General features: G+C 44.6%; 1 protein-coding gene across 1 annotated transcript in view; it reads right to left on the reverse strand.

Moving 5' to 3' along the window:
• The window catches only part of tbxas1 (thromboxane A synthase 1 (platelet)), a 52,785-nt gene that overhangs the window by 8,067 nt on the left and 20,927 nt on the right, over positions 1-23,791 (reverse strand). Inside the window, exons 4-10 of the mRNA XM_060061774.1 lie at positions 20,010-20,062; positions 16,696-16,792; positions 13,678-13,794; positions 11,431-11,519; positions 10,945-11,093; positions 10,462-10,589; positions 9,614-9,943 (exon numbers count right to left, since the gene is read on the reverse strand). Of these exons, the coding sequence (XP_059917757.1) occupies positions 9,614-9,943; positions 10,462-10,589; positions 10,945-11,093; positions 11,431-11,519; positions 13,678-13,794; positions 16,696-16,792; positions 20,010-20,062 (963 nt within the window). The remainder of the gene's footprint in view (positions 1-9,613; positions 9,944-10,461; positions 10,590-10,944; positions 11,094-11,430; positions 11,520-13,677; positions 13,795-16,695; positions 16,793-20,009; positions 20,063-23,791) is intronic.

Consider the following 23,791-nt stretch of genomic DNA (forward strand, 5'->3'; position numbering starts at 1 on the left):
CAGAGGCCGTTCCCCCCGATGTGTCAGCAGCGTCGGGATAGAAGATGGCTCCCTGTTCATCCCCCCAGGAAAGCCTGAGATCTCACTCTGAACACAGGTCATCCCGCTGTAGAGCAGGATTACCATTTCAATGACAGTGTTCGCAGGGGGCCCCTGATGGCTAATGTTTGTCCAGGAGCCCCCCGCCCCCCCCAGCCCTTCCCCTCAGTGTCCTTTTCAGGACAATAACGTTCATTCATATTTGTTATAACTATCTTAAGATCCAGACAGCAAGAATCAAATCAGATGCTCTGACAAAAATCTGGTATCTATTGCTGTTGCAGGCCTGTAATATGCCCGTCTAATTATTTCATTCGGACAGTATGAAATGATTGGATGGCTTTCCTGCCTGTCTACCTACCTTATTGAGTAGTAGATGGACCGGAGTGCTCCTCAAGGCTTTTACAGATCTATTGCTAAAGCTAGCATGCTGATCACATCTTTTGGGGGAGCGGCTTTTGAGGGACGACTGAAGCAATGGGTCGGATTTTTTCAGTTGGATACTTTCAAAATCTAGCTAACTTTGGCTTGTTCCTACAAATAGCATACACTATCTTTATGTACAGGATCAGAGAGAGAGAGAGAGAGAGAGAGAGAGAGAGAGAGAGAGAGAGAGAGAGAGAGAGAGAGAGAGAGAGAGAGAGAGTAATGGCTATACACAGAATCAAACCAGCTGTACATCTTTTTGTTATTTGTGAAAGCTAATGAATTAGATTGGTACGCTTGTGAAAGTCTAACATTATAAAAAGCCATGGTGATATACAGTAGTCCTCCTGCTGTTATGCTAGCACAAGGTTTATGGATACAAGACATAAATACAACAGCGAGCTAAAGAACTACTGAGTAACCACCCCGTCAATATATTACCCAGGCAAAGACCTACAGATAGACAAACTGCCACACGGACAGATCTGTGAGAGAGAGAGGGCAGTGTCTCAGACCGACACGGTGAGAGACACCGAGAGCCGAGCGACAAGGAAGATGGACAGGCCGGACCCACAGAGTTTATAAACTGTTCATATTTTTAATTGAGATCAGCGCATGTTCAATTTGATGCATTGCAGTTAAATGGCTAATCCCTGTCGTAGATAAGGGCTGTGGTGACGGCCAGAGTTCATACCGGAGGACGGGCACGCTACCCAACCACCTGCTCCATCTCACAGACCAAGTTGATGCAGTCTGTGGGCTATCAAGGTCATGTTCAAATTCAAGTTCATTTATTAAGCGCCGTCATAAATAAACCAGATATGTACCAAAGTGCTACACAGATTATTTTACAGTAAAAGTACCCACACAGACAAAACACATGCAGTGAAGATTAGGGACATAAAATAGAGGATAAATAAAGTGCAAACACCAATATGAAAAACAACTTATTAAGTGAATACAAGTTTGTTTTTAGTCTATTTAAAGAAAACGTCAGGTGACTCAACATCTGATTTTAAATCAGAGACATCAGATCTGGCGATTCCCAGTTGGGACCTAGGGAAGGCTAGTCGGCCTTGTCTGAGGACATGAGGGTTCTAGTGGTGTGTTACGGTGTGAAGGGCTCCCATATATAGGCAGGAGCAGGAACAGTACCATGCTGGGCTTTAAAGGTAAGGAGTAGGATTTTTAACCGATACAACGATTAGGGTGATTTGGTCTCTCCTTTTACTTCTGTCTTTAGCTCTTTTTAGTTAATAGCTTGGCTGCCGTGGTTTGGAACAAGATGCTGTCTGGAAATAGATGTCTGAAAAATACCAAAAGTAAAGGGAACCGCAGTAGTCGAGTCTGGATGACCAAATGGCATGGATGATTATTTGAAGGTTCGGAGGATATAGGAAGTGTCTAATTTCCGCAATGCCCTTTAGTTGAAAGAAGCTGGATTTCCCTGCTAAATGAATCAGCTTGATCAAAATTGACGTGGAATAAATATGGAATCTTGATATTTAATCCACGTCGAATAAATATCAACGCTAGCAGATGGCTGGGGGCTGATGGGTATATTTTAATTTTAGCTGAAGGAAATGTTGTGCCAGACAGGATTTTATTTCTGCCACGCAGTTTAACCATTTACCTCTGCATTAGTGCAGGATTTTAACGGTAGGTAGATTTGAGAATCGTCCGCATGGTAATGAAACCAGCTATTGTGGTTCTGGATAATCTGCCCTAGTGGTAGCATGTATCATGAGAAAAGAGTGGGTCCCAGGGTAGAGCCTTGGGGGATTCCTGACGTGACTGGACAATGAGCGGCCTATGGACACTGAGAAGCACCTCTAGCTGATGCTGGAGCAGAACCAATCCGGGGCTGACCAAGAAATGACCACCTCGTCTCTAATACAGCCAATCCAAATTTTAGATACTATTTCTACCATCTGCATCCTGGAGAAAATAATAGCTGCTGAAACGCACAGTCGATGCCAGGAAACGGCATGCAGCTCCATGCCGGCCTACAAAGCCTACCACACTGTGCACGGCACGAAGTACATACTTTTGGATGTGTGGGGGGTGTAATTGGTGGGGTGGGGAGCGCTCTTGGGACACGACTGTGCCCTTGGATTCACATCCGAGAGCAGTTTACAAATCTGTTTGCACAGGTTTACACATCACGTTTCTCTTTCTGCCACGTAGACCCCAGAGGGATACGTTGTAATGACTCAGGGATGAGGCAGGTGGTTGAGACGGCCAGATGTGCTACTTTCATGTAACTACGACAAAGCCCCAAATCTCTTTGTGAGTACCACTCAGGAGATTGAAATATTCTTGTTAGCCTATATTTCCTGTCTCTACTTTTTCATGCATTCAGCAGGAGCAATTTACAATGGATCATTTTTTGTTTATGCGTGACAATAACATGCAGGTAGGGGGTAAGGCTTCTTGTTCGTGGATGAATACAGGTAGACTGCGATCATTGGAAATCATAGTATTACAAATTGCATCTGCTCAACTTTATTTGAAAAAAATAAGACTTCTCGAAATTAATAATGAATGTTCAATGAATTAAAGCTGCCACTGAAGGCCTTAAATAATAAAGGGTATCATATAAATACATACTGGCAATATTGTTCAAGGCATATTTTTAAGACACAACCCAACCATTTTGCTTGGAGCCTTATAAAAAGCCCTCCCTTTGCTGATGTGATAATGGATACGAGAGCCTGTAACCACTAACATGGCCGGTACTTTCTCCCCCAGCCTTGGTAGGAGTCATGGGGGGTACAATATGGATATACCTCCCTCTTATTGTGAGACTTTCTCAAACGTCATGGATTTTTAGAGACACAGCACATCTTTTCCTGAAACACCTTATTGTTATTTTTTCTATGGTGCAGTGCGTTTGTAAGCAGCTGCTACTTTTGATTGCGTCCTTTGGAGTCTTTTTGACCGCCATACAAGTTGGAATATTCAATACGTTCGTCATCAACTGAAGAGAGGATGTTACACAATCAACAAAAATGACGAGAGCCTGATTTTGGCAGTGTAGGGATAATCGTTTATCCAGACGTTAAAGCAATCGCAAGAGCTTAACCCTCGAAACCTTTAAAACGGTTTAAACGGCACAATTGTGCATGCGGCCCTGCCGTACTCTGCCGTGGTGTTCTGGACGTGTCCTGTGTGACCCGGCCCATAATAGAGGGATTACACTTCATTCGGTGCCATGTTGCCTAGGGTGGTACTGAGGAGAGCCCTACAGGAGGCCACAGCAACGGGGCTAGCCCTGTCTGGATAGGGGAAGCTACAGACATTATAAATCTGTAATACAAACACACACGCACACCAAATTACAAGAATAACTGATGGAAAGCCCTTTCTTCTAATATTTTCTAATTAATGACAGAGAGGCATACATATCCAAATGGCAATGTGTGTGTGTGTGTGTGTGTGTGTAAGAGAGTTTGTTTGTATTGGTTTATGTGAAACGATTCGTTTTACTCAAAACAACTTAATTTGTTAATGTGTGGGCGTGCGTGTGCATGTATGTGACCATGTGTCTTCACAGTCTCCCCATGGGCTCATAGGAGGGAGAGGGCTTGTCTAACATAATCTGCATTGCGACAGCTGTGGACATTCAGCATGCATCCGTCATCTCTGAATGACTCCACCCTTTTTCGTTTTTTAGGGTAATTTAAGCCTGCATGTGCATATTAACACTCTGTATCCCTGCAAGGCCCTAACCTTTTTTATTCATACGTCTCATACATCTAAAGTCACACTGTCGTCTTCCAACGCCAGACATCACCATACGTGCCACCCTTGCCCCCTTCCAGGAGACAAGTCCCGTCAAGGACACAGTGGTGGAATGTGAGCAGTAAAAGAGCCCATTGCATACTAATGCGGCAATAACGCATTGAGAAATTAGTAATGGCTCCTGCAATATGCAGTATTCAGTTCATATTAAGAACCTCATAGAAAAAATAAAATCAGGAAAGTGCTTGAATCAGGAAGAGGAGGGCCCTCAGCCCTCGGCAGCCACTGCCTGTGTATCCATGTTTGTTCAATCACGGAGCCCGACGCCCCGGCCTGCAGTAAGATGTCTGACGCCGGGCTGATGGCATGAATAATGCAGCCCTCCCTCAAGCATGGCCAGCCCACCTCTCCTGACCCTTCAATGGGACAGAAATACACCAGGAATGAGAGGAGGGAAACTACATCACTCATAACTGTCTTAGGAGGGATGGATACTAAGCCCTGATGAGAGGCACGCGTGTGCAGGCGTGATTCAGTGTGTGTGTGAGAGACTGAGTGCGTGTGACTGTGTGTGTGTGTGTGTGTGTGTGTGTGTGTGTGTGTGTGTGTGTGTGTGTGTGTGTGTGTGTGTGTGTGTGTGTGTGTGTGTGTGTGTGTGTGTGTGTGTGTGTGTGTTTCACGTACGCAGGCCCTCAAACTCCAAAAATTGGATACGGTAGCCACCAGAGACAAATCAAGGTGAAACCAAAATAAACTAAAAAGCTCTTTAACAACCCCTTCCATATTCCATGCGTTTCTTTGTGTATTTTCCCCACTCCATCCCCATCCAGTGGCTGGTCTAAAACCCATCGCTCCATGTTTAATGCTACTGTTAGGTCAGGTTCTGGGGTCAATGGGTTTCAGTATTGGAAAAGTCACTTTTAATTGGTCCAACCAATCTACTGTTATTTTATACTTTCTCTACACCCAGTCTGGACTGATCTCCATTGTCTAAAGTTGTTTATTTTACCCTAACATTTCTTTTAGATTATTGTCTGAGAATCCTGACAATAATCTGGGAGCCAGCACCCAGGGGGTCCCACTTTATATCGAACTTCTGGTGCATTATTATAATAACACATATTGATATATTATATGCATAATGTCCTCTATTGCTGAAACAGACACAATACATTGCCTAGATATAATGGATTCCCTATCAAGCTGTGCATAATATGAGGTATTTGTGTTGTGATTCAATGTCTGGTGACAAGACACTGAGGGGCCTACATGAACAGAAACAGGTTTGTTTGAATAGCAGAAGTAGTAGCATGCTGCCATGAGTATTGTTGCATTGAAGCAGACACCAGACTAGCAGGACTACCAAACAGCCCGCTCCGGCAGGGTTATAAATAGAGCCCCCACTCCTTCATATTCACGGACGAGTCGCTTGAGCTCATCAATCTAACACAGCACCATAAGTCATCATTCACTCAGCAACTATGGAGTGTCGTGTGTTATTTTGTTTAATTTACGTTTACGATATTTTAGTTTCTCGGCAAGCTTTGTGGAGATGGAAATGTATCAGTTGGATTTGGAGGGTCAAGCTCTGCTGATGTCCAGCCCAGACATAAAGGGGGAGCAAGGAATTGCGCTGCAGAATGGGCCATTTCTCACGCTATCGGTGAGTGATTGGCCATGTCTGGGCATGGGCACAATTCTCTGTATGTATGAAAATGCATGGGCCGGAACCAAGACCTGTGGAGGAGTTACACCTTGCTTCCTGTTTTGGGGGGGGGTCTCTCGGGACCCTATAAAAAGGCTTGTGAGCAGCCGGGGTTGGAGATGCCTAATCACCCATATTCAGTGTTACCAGACAGTCGTGGCTGGACCCCCAGGGGAGTGATGGAACTGGAGAGCACGCTTCAGCGACAGGTTGCTTTTGATTGCATTGAATCAACTGTGAGCCTCCGGCTGCCGACAGAAGAGCCGTCCGAAGTGTCCGTGTTCACCCAGACTTAAAATAAAGCTAAATTCACCTTGAAATTAAACGAGGACATTGCTTCCCCCCATACGCATTGTTACGACTCAGGGATGAATTTTGTGGTCGAACTGCCTGATGTGTTACTTTTCTGTTACTACGACAAAGCCCCATCTCTCTGTGATAACCACTCATGAAATTGAAATTTCATGAGTGGAAGCTTCTGCTTCATTCAGCAGAAGCATCTTACAGTGAATCATTTGTATTTTTTAAGATGCATGATATTAACGTGCAGGCAGTGTTTAGGCCTCTTGCTAGTGGATGCATACGGGAAGACTGTGAACATCATAGTCATATAGTCATAGAATCATAGGCTTACAGATTGCATCTGCTGGAAAAAAAATGGAACACTTCTCACAATGAATAATGAATGATTCATGAATAAAAGCTGCCAGTGAACGTCTTTAATAATAAAGCATATCATATAAATACACACGGGCGATATCGTTTATAGAATATTTTTTAAGACACTCCACAAATCACAAACCCTTTTGCTTGGAGCCTTATGAAAAGCCATCATTCCTCACTTGATGTGACTATGGTTATTAGATATATACTACCATGGCCGACACTTTCCCCCAGCATTTGAATACCAAGTCATACTTGCCATACAAAGAAATGTCAGTGTAACATTTCCATTACATCAACATACACTTGTCTGATAACATAGTAATCTCAGATCCAGCCTACAATTTTATAGCAGAACCTCTGAGGGGAGATGGCACAGACCCTGGGTTGGAAAACGAAAATTTAAGGGGCAGAGTTTTACCTTGTTTTATTTACATTTACATTTAGCAGACTGTACAAATCTACAAATTCTACAAATCATTCATGCACGCATTCCCACACCGACAGCGGTGTCGACCACACAGGGCGACAGGGTTGACCTAACCCTGACAGGAGTCAGGGTTAACCCCCGGTTAGGCGTCTTAGTCAGGGACACCTCGACACTATCGAACTAGCACCCTTACGGTTACAAATTCCACCCGCTCCACCTCCTGAGCTAAGCCGACCCCCAAGACACATTTTGTTAGAGTTTTTCTACCGAAGATAGACGGATTTGCGCAAGAATATGAGTGTATTTCTACAGTGGTCAGTCTGCATGGTTTTTGATTTCAAACCATTACAGCCACTTTCTCTACTGTATACTAGTGATGGCTGAGTTTGTTTTCCCTGTTAGCAGCCAATCAGGCGCTCGCAGATCCCCGCTTCCAGCAACATGATTGGTCGAAACAAATGTGAAGGTAAAGACAAAGAAACGCCCCCTTCACCCAGATACAAGCCCTTCTGCCATCAGGCTTTAGATTAGTAGTCTAAAGTCTGATTTGTGAGACAGGATAACAGGTGATTAAGAAGCCAGCACTCACCAAGGCTTCATCAAGTCTCCCCCTCCCTCCCTCCCTCTCTCTCTCTCCTTCTATATCTCTCCATCGTTGTCTCCGGACCCCAGCCTAGGCAACCTTCTCCTCCGTCCACACCAATTAATAGCCCGGCAGGAGAGAGCGGGAGAAAGTCGTCCAAATGTCATCTCTGTCGCCAGCATCCTTCTCATACCTTTCACTTTATTGCATTAACCATTAGTTAACTTCAAACATGTTAAGCAGATAAATAAATGAGCGAGAGTGAGAGCAAGAGAGAGAGAGAGAGAGATAGAGCGAGAGCGCAAGAGATCAAGAGATAGAGAGGGAGAGGCAGTAAGAGAGAGAGAGAGAGAGAGAGAGAGAGAGAGAGAGAGAGAGAGAGAGAGAGAGAGAGATCAATTTGATTCTAGAATCAGAGGAAAGGGAAGAATTGTCAAGCAAGAGAGGACACCTAACAGAGAGCGAGATGGGGGGTGAGAGATCATGTGACCCGACCTGTGAGTGAAAACACACAAGGCACCGCAACACCTAAGACCATCACCACGCAGCTAAGAGCCTGGCTGAGCTGAGGGGGGTGCGGTGGGTGTGTGGATAAGAAAATCCAAAAGAGGCTGGTTCTGGCTAATCTTTAGCCGTCACCTTTGGAAAGGGTGAACGCGGCCAAACGTCTGCTCCACCTTTGGAGGAGCGAACAGCAGGGAGCTGCAAAGGACAGGAACGCAGCACTTACGCTTATACGGTGACGCGTTCATTTATTTTCGAGGTCAGTGTGACTGTCCCAATCACACAGGAGGGCCGGAGGTAAACCCTTGACACTACTAGATTCACTGTGAGGTGGATGAGCTCAGGAGCATGTTTTGAAGACAACTCGTCATGCAACAAGTAACGTGCTTTCCAGAGGGGGAGGAACGGAGAGGGAGACAAGCCCCTTTCACTCTCTCAGAAGCCAGTTCTCTGTCTAATCTGCTCTCTAATCCGCCGCACAGAGGGAGGCCTCGTCAGTCCAGCATACATATGCAATGTATACTTTTTAAAAACAGACATTGTGCATTAGACATCGTCATTCCGTCCACATGTGTGGCTCCCACAAGAAGATTTGTGGACAAGACGCGCCGTCATTATGGTCAGTCACTGAGACAATTAATGCTATTAATACTCTCAATAAAGATAGGCTACACTAAACCATACACATAAAAGCCTGGTTCAGGATCTCAGTTATAGGAATAACTGTGGGTGTATTTTGTGGGTTTGCGCATATCAGGGCTGTCCTTTACTTGTCATTATTGGTGTTTGAAACTATTGAAGGATCTATAACCTCATGGGACAAGGCTGCTGCCAGCCAATTCCTTCTGCTTGATGTAAATCAAACCGACGGCTCTGTTACTTTAATTGAAGATGAGCAAGAGGGATTTCCAAAATAACTAAATGGCTTAACACATTTACGTAGGCAAACGATTGCAGCCTAATACTTGCATGTTCACATAGTTCAAAGGGAAGCAGAACAAGGCTTTCTTGAAATCTAGACATTATAACAGTCAGCTGTAGCTCGACCTCTGGGCTGAGTTCGTGAGAGAAGACTTGAAACTGCACACGCTTTGCAAACTTGTTATTTATGTTCTCCTTTTCTATTGTCGTTTTGGCTGCATTTATTTGTCCCAATGATGCATTGATTATAATGAATAAAAAACGATATACTGCTGTAGCTTAGCAGTTGCATGGGCTGGAGTTGTCAAACTAAATGACATTTGTGAGTAAAAAAAAAAGGATGATATCAAAACATGCGATTCCATATTCTAATCGCTTGACAGTCCTACTATCTATCTTTTCTCCCATTTTATTTGACCTATCTATATCTATATCTATATATATATATACACATAGATATTTATATATATATATGCTTTCTTTCACAGCGCACCGGCAGGAAAGTGTGGGTTTGAAAGTCTTACTTTGACCAACAAACTAAATAGTACCAAGGACAAGGAGGCGGGCAGCGGGGCGCAGTGGTGGGGGCGGGACTCACGTGTCTGCTGAAGAAGAGGTCCACCTCCTGCTGCGCCCGGTGCTGGCACTCGGGGTGCGTGGCCAGCAGGTAGCAGGCGAAGGAGATGGTGTTGCTGCTGGTCTCGTAGCCCGCCAGCAGGAAGATGAAGGCCTGGCCCACCACCTCGTCCTCCGTCAGCCACCTCTTCTTCTTCAGCCCCGGAGCCGGAGGAGCGGGAGCGGAGTCCGGCTGCGGGTCGCTGGGACCAGCGGCGTGGGAGACGGCGTCAAAGTCCTCCAGGGAGACGACCTCCTCCCCGCCGCCGCCGCCCCGCGCGTCCAGCATCAGCTGCAGGAAGTCCCGGCGCCGCTGCAGACGCAGATAGTACACAGACGAACGATCAGGCTCCCGTGTATACGCACGCACGCACGCACACACACACACACACACACACACACACACACACACACACACACACACACACACACACACACACACACACACACACACACACACACACACACACACACACACACACACACAGTAGTGGAACGGCACTGCTGTGTTTTACAATGCAAACAACACTGCGGTAAAACAGACAAACCTTTAATACTAGAATTCATAAGTGGCCTTTGTATTATAACATGCCCAAACGGCACTACTGACAAATAAAAATACATAACGGAAAAAATGACTCGGTAGGCTTGCATAAACAACGTGTATCTAAGAGTCTCCAAAGGCCGATAGAGAAGCAAAACATTGAACAATTGTTTAAAATTCTCTATTTTCACAAGAGCAGAACCCCCCCTGTGAATGCATCCCGCCGTCACTTTAATGAGAGAGGAGCTGGGGGACGGAGCTCATGTTGAGCAGGCAGGGGGCCGCACCTGTTCTGGGGGCAGGTCGTCTCTCTGCTTGATGATCCTCTGGATGGACTGTGTGAAGAACGCGCTGACGGTGTCGCGGCGCTTGGGCAGCACGCGCCGCAGGAGAGTCAGGAGGAAGGGGAACATCACTGCCGGCGGAGCACAGCGGCGTGTCGGTTAGCCTCTGCGCACCATCACACAGGCATCATTCACCGAGGCATTGTGACGAGCCCCGGCAGCGCTCTCCTTTGTATTGTAGATCTTCTGTCCATGTCTATCAGCATTTTATGGTAATCATTGTGTATACATGCATGTCATCATGCATTTATTCCTTACTATATTTTCATCTTCAGATTTGTACTTAGAATTTATTTGTATTTTATTTTATTCCTATTAGTTTCCATCTTGAGAGAGTGACATACTATTCCCAAGGGGAATAGTCATGCACTTTGAACCCGAGTCTGAACGCAGGCTCTTGAACCAGAAAGAGAGGAGGGAACTGACTGGAAACCAGTATGATGGGTTTGAAGAAGGTGAAGCCAAAGAACTTCTGTCCGTTGTGGACGAAGGGGTCGTCGGGGTTACTCTGAGAGTCCAGCTGAGTGCCAAACGCCACGCTGGCGATCACGTCCATGGTGAAGCAGCCGGAACACCTGGCGCACGCACACGCACACACACACACACACACACACACACACAAACATTGAGATGCATACAAACAAACACACACATACCACACACACACGCACAGAAACACAAACACACAAAAAAACCAATTTGCTCACCAATAAAGCCACCAAAGCAGCAATGCTCAAACACATAATAACTTTGTTAATTTGAAAATAAACTGGCAATTCCAAAAAAAAGTAGGATGTTGTTATGCATGACAACCAACGGCCACTTGGTTCATCCGTTGAGTATCGCAGCAAAGGCCATGAATAGTAAAACGCCCAGTGGGTCAAAGCGGCTTGGCTAAGTGTTTGTATTAACCTGTGAAAGTCAAAGGCCGCTCCAGATTCTGCGTGGGCATCCAGGTTGTTCATCAAGACATCAGTGGCCGTGTTAATTAGAGGAACCATCTAGAAAGAGGAAAAATAAGCCAACTGGGTATAATGTCTCCTCGGTACAAATCGCAATGTCAAAGCACAGCTTCATGAATTAATCACGATACAACCCGGAAAGAAACGTAAATATTAGGTGCTCTACCTTATAAACAACCATTTTGTTCCATTCACTAGACCAGGGTTAGACAAACAGATGTGTTCTTCGCCTATATATGCACTTATTTGCTGAACATTAGCCCTCTCTCTTAGAAGTTGGAGACAACAGATGAAGCCAAACCAAGAACCAAATCAATTAAAACGTCATTAGAGCCAGCCCCATTACGAATCTCATTAGCGGGGGGGGGGGGGGGGGGGTTTCTGATGATGGATCAAACGTGACCTAATTAATTCATGTGTAACTTGATACAAAGCCTGGATAAAAGGCATGGTACACTCACCACAGTGAAAGGGTGGAGGGGGGAGGCAGAGAGCAAGGGAGAGAGTGTGGGGGGGGACATATCAGAGTTGCACCCACTCATCCAACACTAAGTACATGTTAGCCTAAATATATTTTGCAAAAAAAATGAAATAAGAAAGTGTGAGTCGACGGAAATATATGTGTGCATGTGTGTGTGTCAAATCTGGCATCTCTGCCTCACAGCGAATGATGGCATCTCACCCTGCTTCACAGCTCAGATTTTACTTGGCACTGCACTACACTGGCCCGGCAATCGATACCCCCCGATTCAAAATGAGATCCTGCCAGGGCGGGCGAGGCGAGACCCTGGGATTCATTCAAAGAACTGAAGCGCACACACACACACACACACACACACACACACACACACACACACACACACACACACACACACACACACACACACACACACACACACACACACACACACACACACACACACACACACAGAGAGAGAGAGCGAGAGCGAGAGCGAGAGAGAGAGAGATCGGAGTGAAGGGGGAAAAGGTAAGGAGGAGAGAGGACACCTGGGAGAGAGTGAGATGGGGTGAGGGATTACATGGCCCAGACTGCACCACACAGCTAAGAGCCTGTCTCGTCGGCAACCTCTCCTGGCAACCTTACACAAGGGTTTATGTCTGCTGTATTTGTTACCATGTTGCCTGTGACGTTATAGTGCAGATTTTTATTTATCCTGTGTCCTTCTTTGTATGGATTGTATCATCAAGGCCTAATTTTAATGATTGTATGATTGTATTATTTTAAGTAGCTGCCTGCACAGGGTATAAATACAGATGGAAATTAGCCTTTTTTGATAACTCTGGCCTGTTTACAGTAACGTAATCAATGTGCACTGTACCTGTCAAATAACAAAATAAATAGGATGAGATATGTGCTGTGGCCACACATACATCACAGGTTGTAAAACGCCGGGTTGCTGTTGGGATCCGACAAGCTTTAGCCCCAAATGTTTCCATGGCAACGTACCAACAGAACAGTAATTACAATTAACATGGGGTCTAAATGATCTCTTCTTCTCATTATCCCTCTCTTTTCACTTCATTTTCATTTGCTGGCTCACTCCTTTCCATTCACCTGCTCCGTCTCTCCTTCTGTATTCCTTCTGCGGGGCAATCATCTTCTTTAGCTCTGCTCACTCAGGCTAGTCGAGTCTGGCTGGCACCGGTTTATAGGACGGTTAAATAATCCTTTCTGGACCCAGCAGTGTCACCGACAACTAATTAACCCTCAAAGCTCAGGGCTATTTATACGCCATTGTTTCCGCCATATAATCGCCATATAAGTTGTTTGGTGTCGGTAGGCCCTTTCCTTAATGATGGAACACACACACACACACACACACACACACACACACACACACAGACACACACACACACACACACACACAAACACACACACACACGCAGACACACACACACACACACATGCAGACTCACACACACACACACACGCGCGCGCACGTGTCGTGGTTTTACTTTAATTCTTACTTTAATAATAATAAATTGCATCTTATTAGTCTTATTCACTTGTTTCTCATACATCTTGTTTGATATATTTTTGTTAGGCACCCTGAACCATATTGTATACCTACAAACTGTCCAATACAGATAGAGACGTGTTCTCAGTAAGTACGCTGCTGACCTGTGAGGCTCAGAGGGGCGGGCGGGCTGTAAACAGGGAGCAGACGACCCTCACCTCTCTCATCTTGGCCGAGCTGAAGGAGGGCGTGAGCACGCTGCGGACCCTCTTCCACTGCTCGTCCCGCAGCATCAGCAGGCAGTCGCTCATGGGCTTGGGCGCAAAGTTGTTGTTCTGCCATAAAGAGAGCAAAGGAATCGGGTTTGGGGTCAAGGAATCGCGTCGAGTTAACAGAGGTGGGGCTACGTTGCTCCACAAATCCTGGTTCAAATATAAAATCACTTTTTTGCTAGAGTTTTATCGTTGCTTGTTGGACACCATCCTTATTAAGTTAGGAAGTTAAGTAAAGAATGATCCGTTGGAACAGCGGGTTTAAAGGTAATGTTCAGTTTACCAAGTACCTAGGGCTGAAGAAAAGTGACTGTGACTGTCCTCTTTACAAATCGACCAAGGAGCATAGGTCAGTGTATTGGTGTGTGCGTGTATGTGTGTCAAAATCTATCTCACTCAGTCCCCCCCTGCCCCCCCCCCCCCCCCACCCCAACCCTTCTATCAGCAAGCCCCCCATAAACCCATCACCCCCCCCCCCCCCCCCCAGCACCCTCTCCACTGCCAATTCCCTGGGTTATTCTTTAATTGCCCCCCCCCCCCTCCCCATCACTGTGACAGGTCATCTCATGTTGGCAGTAGATAGCAGAGTGGAGTAGCAGCTAGCCAGGCCTGTTGTTTTGATGTGTGTCCAGACCAGAGTCTGGGAAAACCTTCAGGCCTTTCACAGCAGAACTGCAGGGAATACAAAGCACCGCTCCTTCATCGTCCTGCAACCCAGCACTGCCCAGTTTGTAGGCTTGACATTAAGCCAATGAATGTAAGCTATATCAATAGAGCTATAATCATAGTAATATCAAATATATAAATTCAACTATAACCATGTTAACACAAAAATGAGTCATGACTATAATCATCGTTTCATTTGACTGTTCCCTCTACATTTTGATCTGTAACTATGGGATTTTGGTGAGATGATGCAGCTATGATTCTGCGCTATACTAAGAAGCTTCTAAGGTGCCCGCTACAACCAGATACTGTGTCTTTAGCATGACCAGGTTGTGTTACTGACGATAACGAATGAGAGAACTGCAAATCCCAGCTCCACTTGATTTTGTTGAGCCATTAGAAATGTTGTTTCTATATTTATCATCAGAATATATGATATCAATACACAATGACCATTAATATCAAGGGGACAGTACAGAAGACTAAAATCAGAAATGTAGGAACTTGAGCATTGTCTGGCGTTTGTTTGGGCTTGAATTTTGCATGTTTTTTTGGTTTTATTTGGTATGCGTGTATAAATGTGTTTTTGTATGTGCGCATGTACAAAATGCAAACAGCATTTCCAAAGACTATTGATCGCCGTTGACCAAGGCCTCAGAGCCCGGAGCTACGGCAGAAGCCTGGTAATGAAAGTAGGGTCGCTCATGTGACCTCCGTTCCTCTGACCCCCAGTGTGATGCAGACGTGACCTCGTCACATCTGGACAGAGTGCATCCCTGACTGCTGTCGGCTTTGGCATCGTTCAAATAACATGTTACTCAGAGAGGGAGAGACCTCTCAATCTTTCAGAGCGCATGGACGAAAATGTAATCATGCTACATTTTCCTGTGTGTCTGTGTGTGTGTGTGGGTGGTTGTGGGTGTGGTTGTGTGTCTGTGCCTGTGGCTTTGTGAATGTTTGTGAGTGTGCGTTATTGTCAGTGTATGTGCATGCATGAGATTGTGCATGTGCTTGTGTGCTCTGGAGGGCCATAAGGGTCACAACTACACCTCATTGTAGATATGTATTGATCTAAATCATGGATTAAATTCAGTATCTCAAGCTTTCATAACGCCATCATTTACTCTGTTGTATTTTATTATGCTCTGGAATGTGACATTTTAGTGGTTTATAAAGCTGTCTTATGCTCAGTCTTTCCTCAAGTCTAAAATGGCACAAACAAAAAGGCATTTTAACATATTTTTAACACGCTATTTAACATGTTAATTACACCATTTAGATAATGGTCAAAACAGCCCCCCCCCCCCCGATTTACACAGCCATTAATTGTGGAAAATGTCCAACCAATCAACGATAAATCAGACAACACCAGTAAATTGCTGATCGTTCCATCGTTGCTGCTGTGCATTCACCTAATTACACTAAGTAGAGCTAAGCTGTATAGTGTGTTTAATCCATGTTCTTGGTTCATGGAAATGTGGGTCCATGTTTCAGTCTTCTATGAGTGTGTTGAGTGAGAAAGAGAACCATTATATTGTTGCACCATTATACACGGTTACATACTGATCTCATTTGATTGTTTTTCAGGAGGATTTATTAACATTTGACACGCAAATTTGAGGCGCAACATTTGTGTGCGTCAAAGAGCTTTTATGGAAGTAAATCTGTGCCATCGGGTTTTGAAAATAAAAACACATTGAATTATAAGCACTGAATATTTATGCATTGAAATAACCGATCTGAATTTTTTGCCTCTGAATTTAACTCTTTACATTTTCAATATATCATATTCACCTTCATTTTTCAATGTTAAAAAATTCAACGTTAAAAAATTCAACGTGATTCTGCAGTGGGAGCATTATTTGATAGAGCCAATTGGTCTATCCACATACTGTGTAACGTGCGATGGTACAGTAGGTCAGGGTTAGCATGAAGGAGACAACATGCGAGATTCTCCTCACGGTACTTTTAGTATAAATTCAGATAGGTTATTTCAATGCATAAATATTCAGTGCTTATAATTCAATGTGTTTTTATTTTCAAAACCCGATGGCACAGATTTACTTCCATAGCTTTCAAAAATACATTCTGTTATTTAGTTTTAGACCTGATTAAAAGCCAATGTTTTAAACAACTAAAGTTGCGCATTTTACGGCGCAATAAAAAAAAATGGCATTAAATGCTGCGTTATGAAGGCAAAAACTGAAATTATTTTGGGGCCCTAATTTTCAATACGTCTACAATGAGGCATAAGTTTGAACCTTTTTGCCTTCCATATGCATGTGTGTGTGCTCTCACCAATCTGTTGGGGAAGGTGCTGAACCCCTTCACAGTCACCTGTCTGATGATGTCTGGGTCAGCCAGCACAACAATCGGCCTTCTGCCGATATAATACCTGAGAGAATAGAAACACACATGATTAATACAAGGCCAAACACACACGCAAGGCCACACACACACACACACACACACACACACACACACACACACACACACACACACACACACACACACACACACACACACACACACGAAAAAACAGCCAAATCCAAAAAGCAGCATTTAGGGTTTGACCCATGTCTGACCGACAACGTACATTAGTTTGCCTGTGACTGTTGGATGTGGGTGAAGGGGTTGCATGTGCCTTGCTTGCTATACGATCCTTCATCCTCACTTTGGGTTTTCCCATTAGCACTTTTGGCCATGCCAAGCCGTACCTCACTGATTTGCGTTTGCGACCTAGTTCATATGCACTGCGCTGTGCCTCTCCGTGACTGAGATTGTCCGTCTCGAGGTCGAGTCACAGTGAGCCAGACCCGCCATTCACCAAGAGCATGGCTAGAGTTAAACATTTTGATCCTTCATTATTTGTTTGTTGATTTAATTATAAGCCTAATTAAAAAGGCTAATGGAGTGCATCACAGTGATATTCTCATGCAAAACAAAATAGCAGCACAGATTTATTTCAGATTAGTCTAAAGACTGGACATTGGATATAATTTCACACTATTAGATCGCTGACATCGATATTCAACGTGGTTTTTCCTAATACGAGTAAAACATTGTCCAATGTGGAAGAGTAATTTAAAATAAATCGACTCTCAATAAGTTATGAGCTCAGCAAAAAAGCAGGGACATTGAAAGTCTAATTAAATTCATCATGGCGGATAACTGTGTGTGTTGCAGTCCGTCTGAAACAACCCAAATGTATAGAAAATGTCTCTGAATCAAATCTATCAGATTTTACGGTAGACCATAATATAAGAATTAATAGCCAATAAAAGTGTGGGTTGTTGCGTCATCGACTCAGGACAATCGCGTCATTAGTTGAATACAACCTTCAAGCGCGAAGCCCGCTTTGAATGGAATTGCTAATCTGAGCTGCGCTGGCCAGTGTCGAACCGTGCTGAGCCGGGCAATATAGTAGTTGAAAAACGCCATTCTGAATAAATGTGGCTTCCTGTGTCTCCTCACAAAGCACCCTGGGTGGGAAACGAAGGTCAAAAGGGGCACATTCTCTTAAGGAACGGCAGCTGTGGTTGGTTTAGTGCCATTTTAATGGGAATCGATTTAACAGTGAGAATGGTGGGGAAAAAAAGAAAAGAGAATCCTGACGTGTGTGGGTATTTAAATCCTCTTTATTACAGACGCCATAATTGGAAAAGGAATCTTCAAGGAAAATAAGAGAACCAATTAAAGTAATCAAGGCAGACCGGTAAAGCATCTATTTTCTGCCACAATTAAGATGGAGGGACCTCATCACCTCTGCCTAGATCCTTCTGGGGGTAACGCGGCCTGCCAGAAAGCTTTGAACAAATCAAAGTTGTTCCTTAAGCCCTGGGTGAGGGGCTTGTGTTCGCTGTGAGGGGAAAAGGTCCACCCGTGATGCTGTCAGTACTGATCTAGAGAGCTGTGCTCATGCATGGACCCCTGCTGTCACTACTCTAACAAACCCCCTACCCCTTACCCCCCCCCACACCACACACACACACACACACACACACACACACACACACACACTGTACTACAGACATTCTGAAGTAAGATTCATTAGACTCTTGAGAGATTATTTAGCCATTTTCCCCCCACCCCTCGCCCCTAGCCCCGTCTCCAACCTACAGATCTGTGTATCATTGCAACATTAACATATACAATACATTAATGCGTCACCGTTCATTAGACGGGGCCATTCAGGGAACTGTGGAACATTGTGATGTGAACTTACAGTAAGTGTTGTACTGCGCCATAAGGAATTAATCTTTGCATGCAAATGATAAACTTTATTTATATCTGGAGTGCGGTTCACACATCTGGGTCACAATCCCGGCTCTGGGCTCTACGGTGAGGTCGGGTCCCTCCTTAGGGATGGCCTTCGTCGCACGGGAATATCACTCCTGTCATACTTGATGTTTTGTCGGAAAAATCCCGCAATACTTCTACGAATACTAAAGAGCAGATCTGTTCAAAAACGCCCGGTTGCTCGAAGCTTCAAGGTGAACGCATCTCCTCTTGGATGGATAGTCTCCTCTCCTGCTTTAGTAGTGGCTCCCGAATGGCTCAATGGGCAATCGATTTGCTTGTCAACGCATAGGGAATGTCGGCACACACACACACACACACACACACCTATAGGGATACATGATAGGATAAAATAACACCTCAGCATGTTTTTGAAAATCCTATCTCGTCCAACTACTCCTAGCGGCAGTTAATGCGTTCGTATTATACTATGGCCTGATTCAGTTGGACTGAAAACTGTGCTCCCAGGGATGACATATTTAATAAGTGTCCCACATTCTCTTGTTGTGGAGACAGGGCTGTGGCCAGTGTGGTACCTCAGTTTCATCTCCCAGCAGGAGGGTTCTGGGTTCGGTTCCCCAACGTCTCCCTCCCTGCTCCTCAAGTTTAAACCTTTATCTGCATTCACTTTCAAAGGCTCTGGATGAAGTGCATCCTAAAGATGATTAAATACTTAAATGATTATACATACTGTGTATATATATATATATATATATATTAGTGCTGTCAGTTAAACGCGTTATTAACGGCGTTAACGCAAACCAATTTTAACGGCGTTAATTTTTTTATCGCGCGATTAACGCAATTCTTTTATGAAAAAAAAAAAACTTTTTTTTTTTTTTGTATCGTTCTGTTTTGATCAGTATATGCCAATGTTGTTATCAATAAAAAAACATTTGCACAAGGCAAGCCGATGCACTTCTCCATGTTGATAAGAGCATTAAAATGAGAACAATTAATGGGACTAAGAAATCAAGGGATATTTAGCATATAAAAAAGATTTGTGATTAATCGCGATTGCTCGCGATTAATCGTGAGTTAACTATGACATTAATGCGATTAATCGCGTTAATTAATTATTTAAATCGCTTGACAGCACTAATATATATATATATATATATATATATGAAGTATATATATAGTCATATATAACATATATTTAGTGTGTTGTAGCAAAAGGTAGGGGAAGTTAAAGCATGTAGTCCTTAATTTGTTGTGTCTTTTTGACACAGACTCTCATGATAGACTGTGGTCGTGTAGCACTTCGTCCTTCAAGTCCAGCCTTATCTTTAAAGGAGGAGTCATTGACTCACCCGCACACCCGCCCATGTGTCCTGATGATCTGGTTTATCGGGTCGAGGAAACCCTAAGAGAAGACAAAAAAAGAAAGAAAAGACAGCCGTATGAGTAAGAAACCGCAGAAGAAGAAATCACTTTTCAAATCGAAAACACGGCGGTCGGATCTGTCCCCCCCCTGATAAAGCCATCACCGGGCCTGAGCATCAGTCCATCAGCATAGAGGCCCTTGTCTTATTGTGAAATACAGTGCGGCTGACAGTTCGCGCACCCTTGAATGCTTAGCAAAAGATTTATCAGTTTCGAACGCGTTTACAAAAGCAGCTGGGCCCTGTGTGAACGCCGCCTCCATGATAGACGACTGACAGCTCAATAAAGCGGGCGGGCCTCCGAGCCCAGCTGTGTTTCCTGACCAGCACTGGACAACAGTCGAGTGTGCCTCTGTCCGTGTGTGTGTGTGTGTGTGTGTGTCTCTGTCCGTGTGTGTGTGTCTCTGTCCGTGTGTGTGTGTGTGTGTGTGTGTGTGTGTGTGTGTGTGTGTGTGTGTGTGTGTGTGTGTGTGTGTGTGTGTGTGTCAGAAATATCCCACAAAGAATAGCTGGAAACCGCAGAACTGAGCTGAATGAATCCATGTCCATACCCTGCAAACAGCTTTGTCTAATCGGGGTGTCGGCAAGCTCAACCACATAGTATCCAGGGCGTGGATGACCCCTGCTCCCTGGTGCGGTCGGGGGGGGTCACACAGCTTTGACCTGCTGCAGCCTGAAGCTGCATCCAGCCCCACCAAACATGTGGTCATTACATACTAATCCCTGTTTGGTTTTATGTGCAGTGATTAATGTCCCTGCATTGGGTAAGCTCTTAAAAAACAAAGCTTTGCTGGAGACAGTATTTTCAAAGTACTTTTCAGGACCACAGATCAAACAAAATAAGGGAATACAGCCGATACATATTAAAGAAAATAAAGAAAAAAGGTACACCTTAAAACAACACAGTAAAAGCGAGTAAAAACAGAGGGCACAAGCAATGAAAAGCCAGTCCGTGCACGCATGTGCATGGCAACATAGGAGCCTTTGTGTTACCAGGTGTCAGTGAAATGGGAGCACGCGTGTGTGCGTGTGCGTGTGTGTGTGTGTGTGTGTTGCTTGTGTGTGAGATAGGGGGGGTTCTCAAAAGGGGTCCAGTAAAGTCATAATTAAAGGATCAGAAACACACAGACACTGGCGCACAAGTCAGCCCACATCTGGACACACTGACATTTGGGGAAAAGTATTAAACAAGCAGGCCGGTGCATTGCTTGTCATTTAGCCACATTTAATAATAAACACATCAATTCAAAGGCCAGAGGACACTTGGTCATTCAGAGAGAATGAAAGCAGAGCCGTGACAGGCAGAGATTTACCAGGCATCAGCATTAAGACAATTGGTGGACGTGATTCTTACACAGTATCTTCCACATCTTGGGCAGTCGCAACAAAGGAAACAAAAGGTGAGGGGAGGGACCATGGAAGAGATTTGAGGATTGGCCATGGTTGAGGTCAGGTTAATTTGCAATACACATCGGGGGCGGTTGACATGTCGCAGGGATGCAAGACAGCTTAAGGAATTTACACAACAAAGAAGTCAGGAGTTTTGCATGGGCTCAGTATCAGACTTCATGGCTACAGTGGCAATGCAAACTAACTTTACACCTTTCAGTTGGAGAGACGAAGGGAGCTATCTATAGGTGCAGGGAGAGTTTATACAAAGGCCTTTTCAATTGATGAGTAACAATTTGAACAAGAATTACATCATTTGTATATCATTTTATATGGTCGGATGAGTACATTTTTCCACAACAACCAGTCTAAAACACTAGTTTGTCGTTTAGAATTATGCAAGTGTTTGTGTGTGTGCCTACATGCATATGGAAGGCTAAAAAGGTCACCACTACGCCTCATTGTAGACATGTACTGTTTTATTTTTTTAGGGCAATTTTAAAACGCCATAAAATACTGTATTTTTAGACGCTATTTCACACTAAGTACGCCGTCTTCATAGTGATGTGATCGCACAGCGGCAAACAACAGACAGATCAGCCGGGGACTGTGTTGGTGCGGCTTTGTTGGGTGAAGAAGGTTCATAATTAAAATGAAAATCTAAGAGGAGCTCAGTTATCAAAACGCTCTCCATCAAATAGCGGTCGAACACACCTCAGTCCTGTAAAAAGACAATGTTTCTAACTACCGAAACTGAGCTTTCTACTCCATAATAAAATATGACTCTGGCGTCTTTGAAGCTTGAACGCCACATTAAAACAATACATGTCTGCGATACGCTGTGAACTATTTGGCCTTTTAGCCGTTCATGCATGGTTATCCTTGTATCTGCATCATGGCCTTTCATGTAGTACCTAGAAACAGTATAAACACACACACTCACACACACACACACACACACACACACAGCTAGACACACATTAAATATGAAGTCGGCTAATTCAATTAATTCTGACAGTTAAGGGCTCCTTTAGTCTTCATCAGTACTATCACTGAATGGCTCTTTAAACATGTACCATAATACTCCACTAGAGGTCAGTGGATAGCAGAGCCAGAGGCAGTGATAAGTCACTGGATCTTTACTATTTACAGTACACTATACTGATAGTCATGAAGGCGCTGCTCTGACCTCCATATGGACCTCCACACTGAAACATGGCAACATAGCACATAGCCATTGTCCTCAAAGGCCATGAGTCATTTTTAAGGTAGGCCTCTGAATATTTCGACCAGAGAGTGAGAAGGACAAATCATACCCAGTTTCAGATTTTCTACAAAACTTATTTTCTATTGTTTATTTTACTTGAGAGGTTTAATTTGGTCGCTGTTGAATTAATTGTGGGTTTCACACATAACAGCAAAAATAGTTCTCTTTGCCATTCCCGTGCCGTTTCTATGTGGATTACCATAGAAATGGTACGACCACATCCAAACTACAAACACCACGAGGAGTCCGTCTCACCAAAACAGAAGAGGGAGAGAAAGAGAAAGACAGGGACAGAGAGAGAGAAAGACAGGGACAGAGAGAGAGAAAGAGAAAGAGAAAGAGAAAGAGAAAGAGAAAGAGAAAGAGAGAGAGAGAGAGAGACAGAGAGCTCACACCTCGAAAAATAAGCTGCTGAGAAGAGAGGAAGAACAAGACGGGCCTGAAAGAGCCCCTCCACCTCCACAACGCCCAGCACAGGAGCCCACACCGCCCCACAGGCCCTCCCGGACCCCCCTATCCCGAGCCCACTCAACCCATACAACCCTTTCAGCCCCCTTTAACATGCCCTTCCACCTCCCCCCCTACACGCCTGCTTCTCAAGCCCACCCTAACTCTCCCCCTCTGACACCGCTCATCTCTCCCCCCCTACCTCCCCCTAAACTCCCCCAGAGACGGCAGAGCCCCACACCCCACCAGACATGGAGGGGCCCCCCCTGCCTCTCCTTGGCATCACCAGCTACGCCCACACCACCACCCGGAGAAGCACCGTTCAGCCCCAGACTTAAAATGGAACTTTGTGATATTTCAACCTGTGTCATTCTTTGAGATCGTCTGGGGTCTAAAGGACAATTGCGGACAACGATTTTTTGGAAATTGGTCCTGTATTGAGCAAGAACGGGCTGTGATGTAATCAGTCAGGGAAATAGCGGCCAAAGTATGTCCTGACAATGGGTTTTTGCCACTGACCGTAAAAGAGTATGTTTTTATAACATGGAAAAGGATCCTACAGAGAAATTAAAACTCTTAACCTTTCGCTTGAACCCATCTGTTTGTT

This window comes from Gadus macrocephalus, chromosome 9, assembly GCF_031168955.1.
Source record: "Gadus macrocephalus chromosome 9, ASM3116895v1".
Taxonomy (NCBI): domain Eukaryota; kingdom Metazoa; phylum Chordata; class Actinopteri; order Gadiformes; family Gadidae; genus Gadus; species Gadus macrocephalus.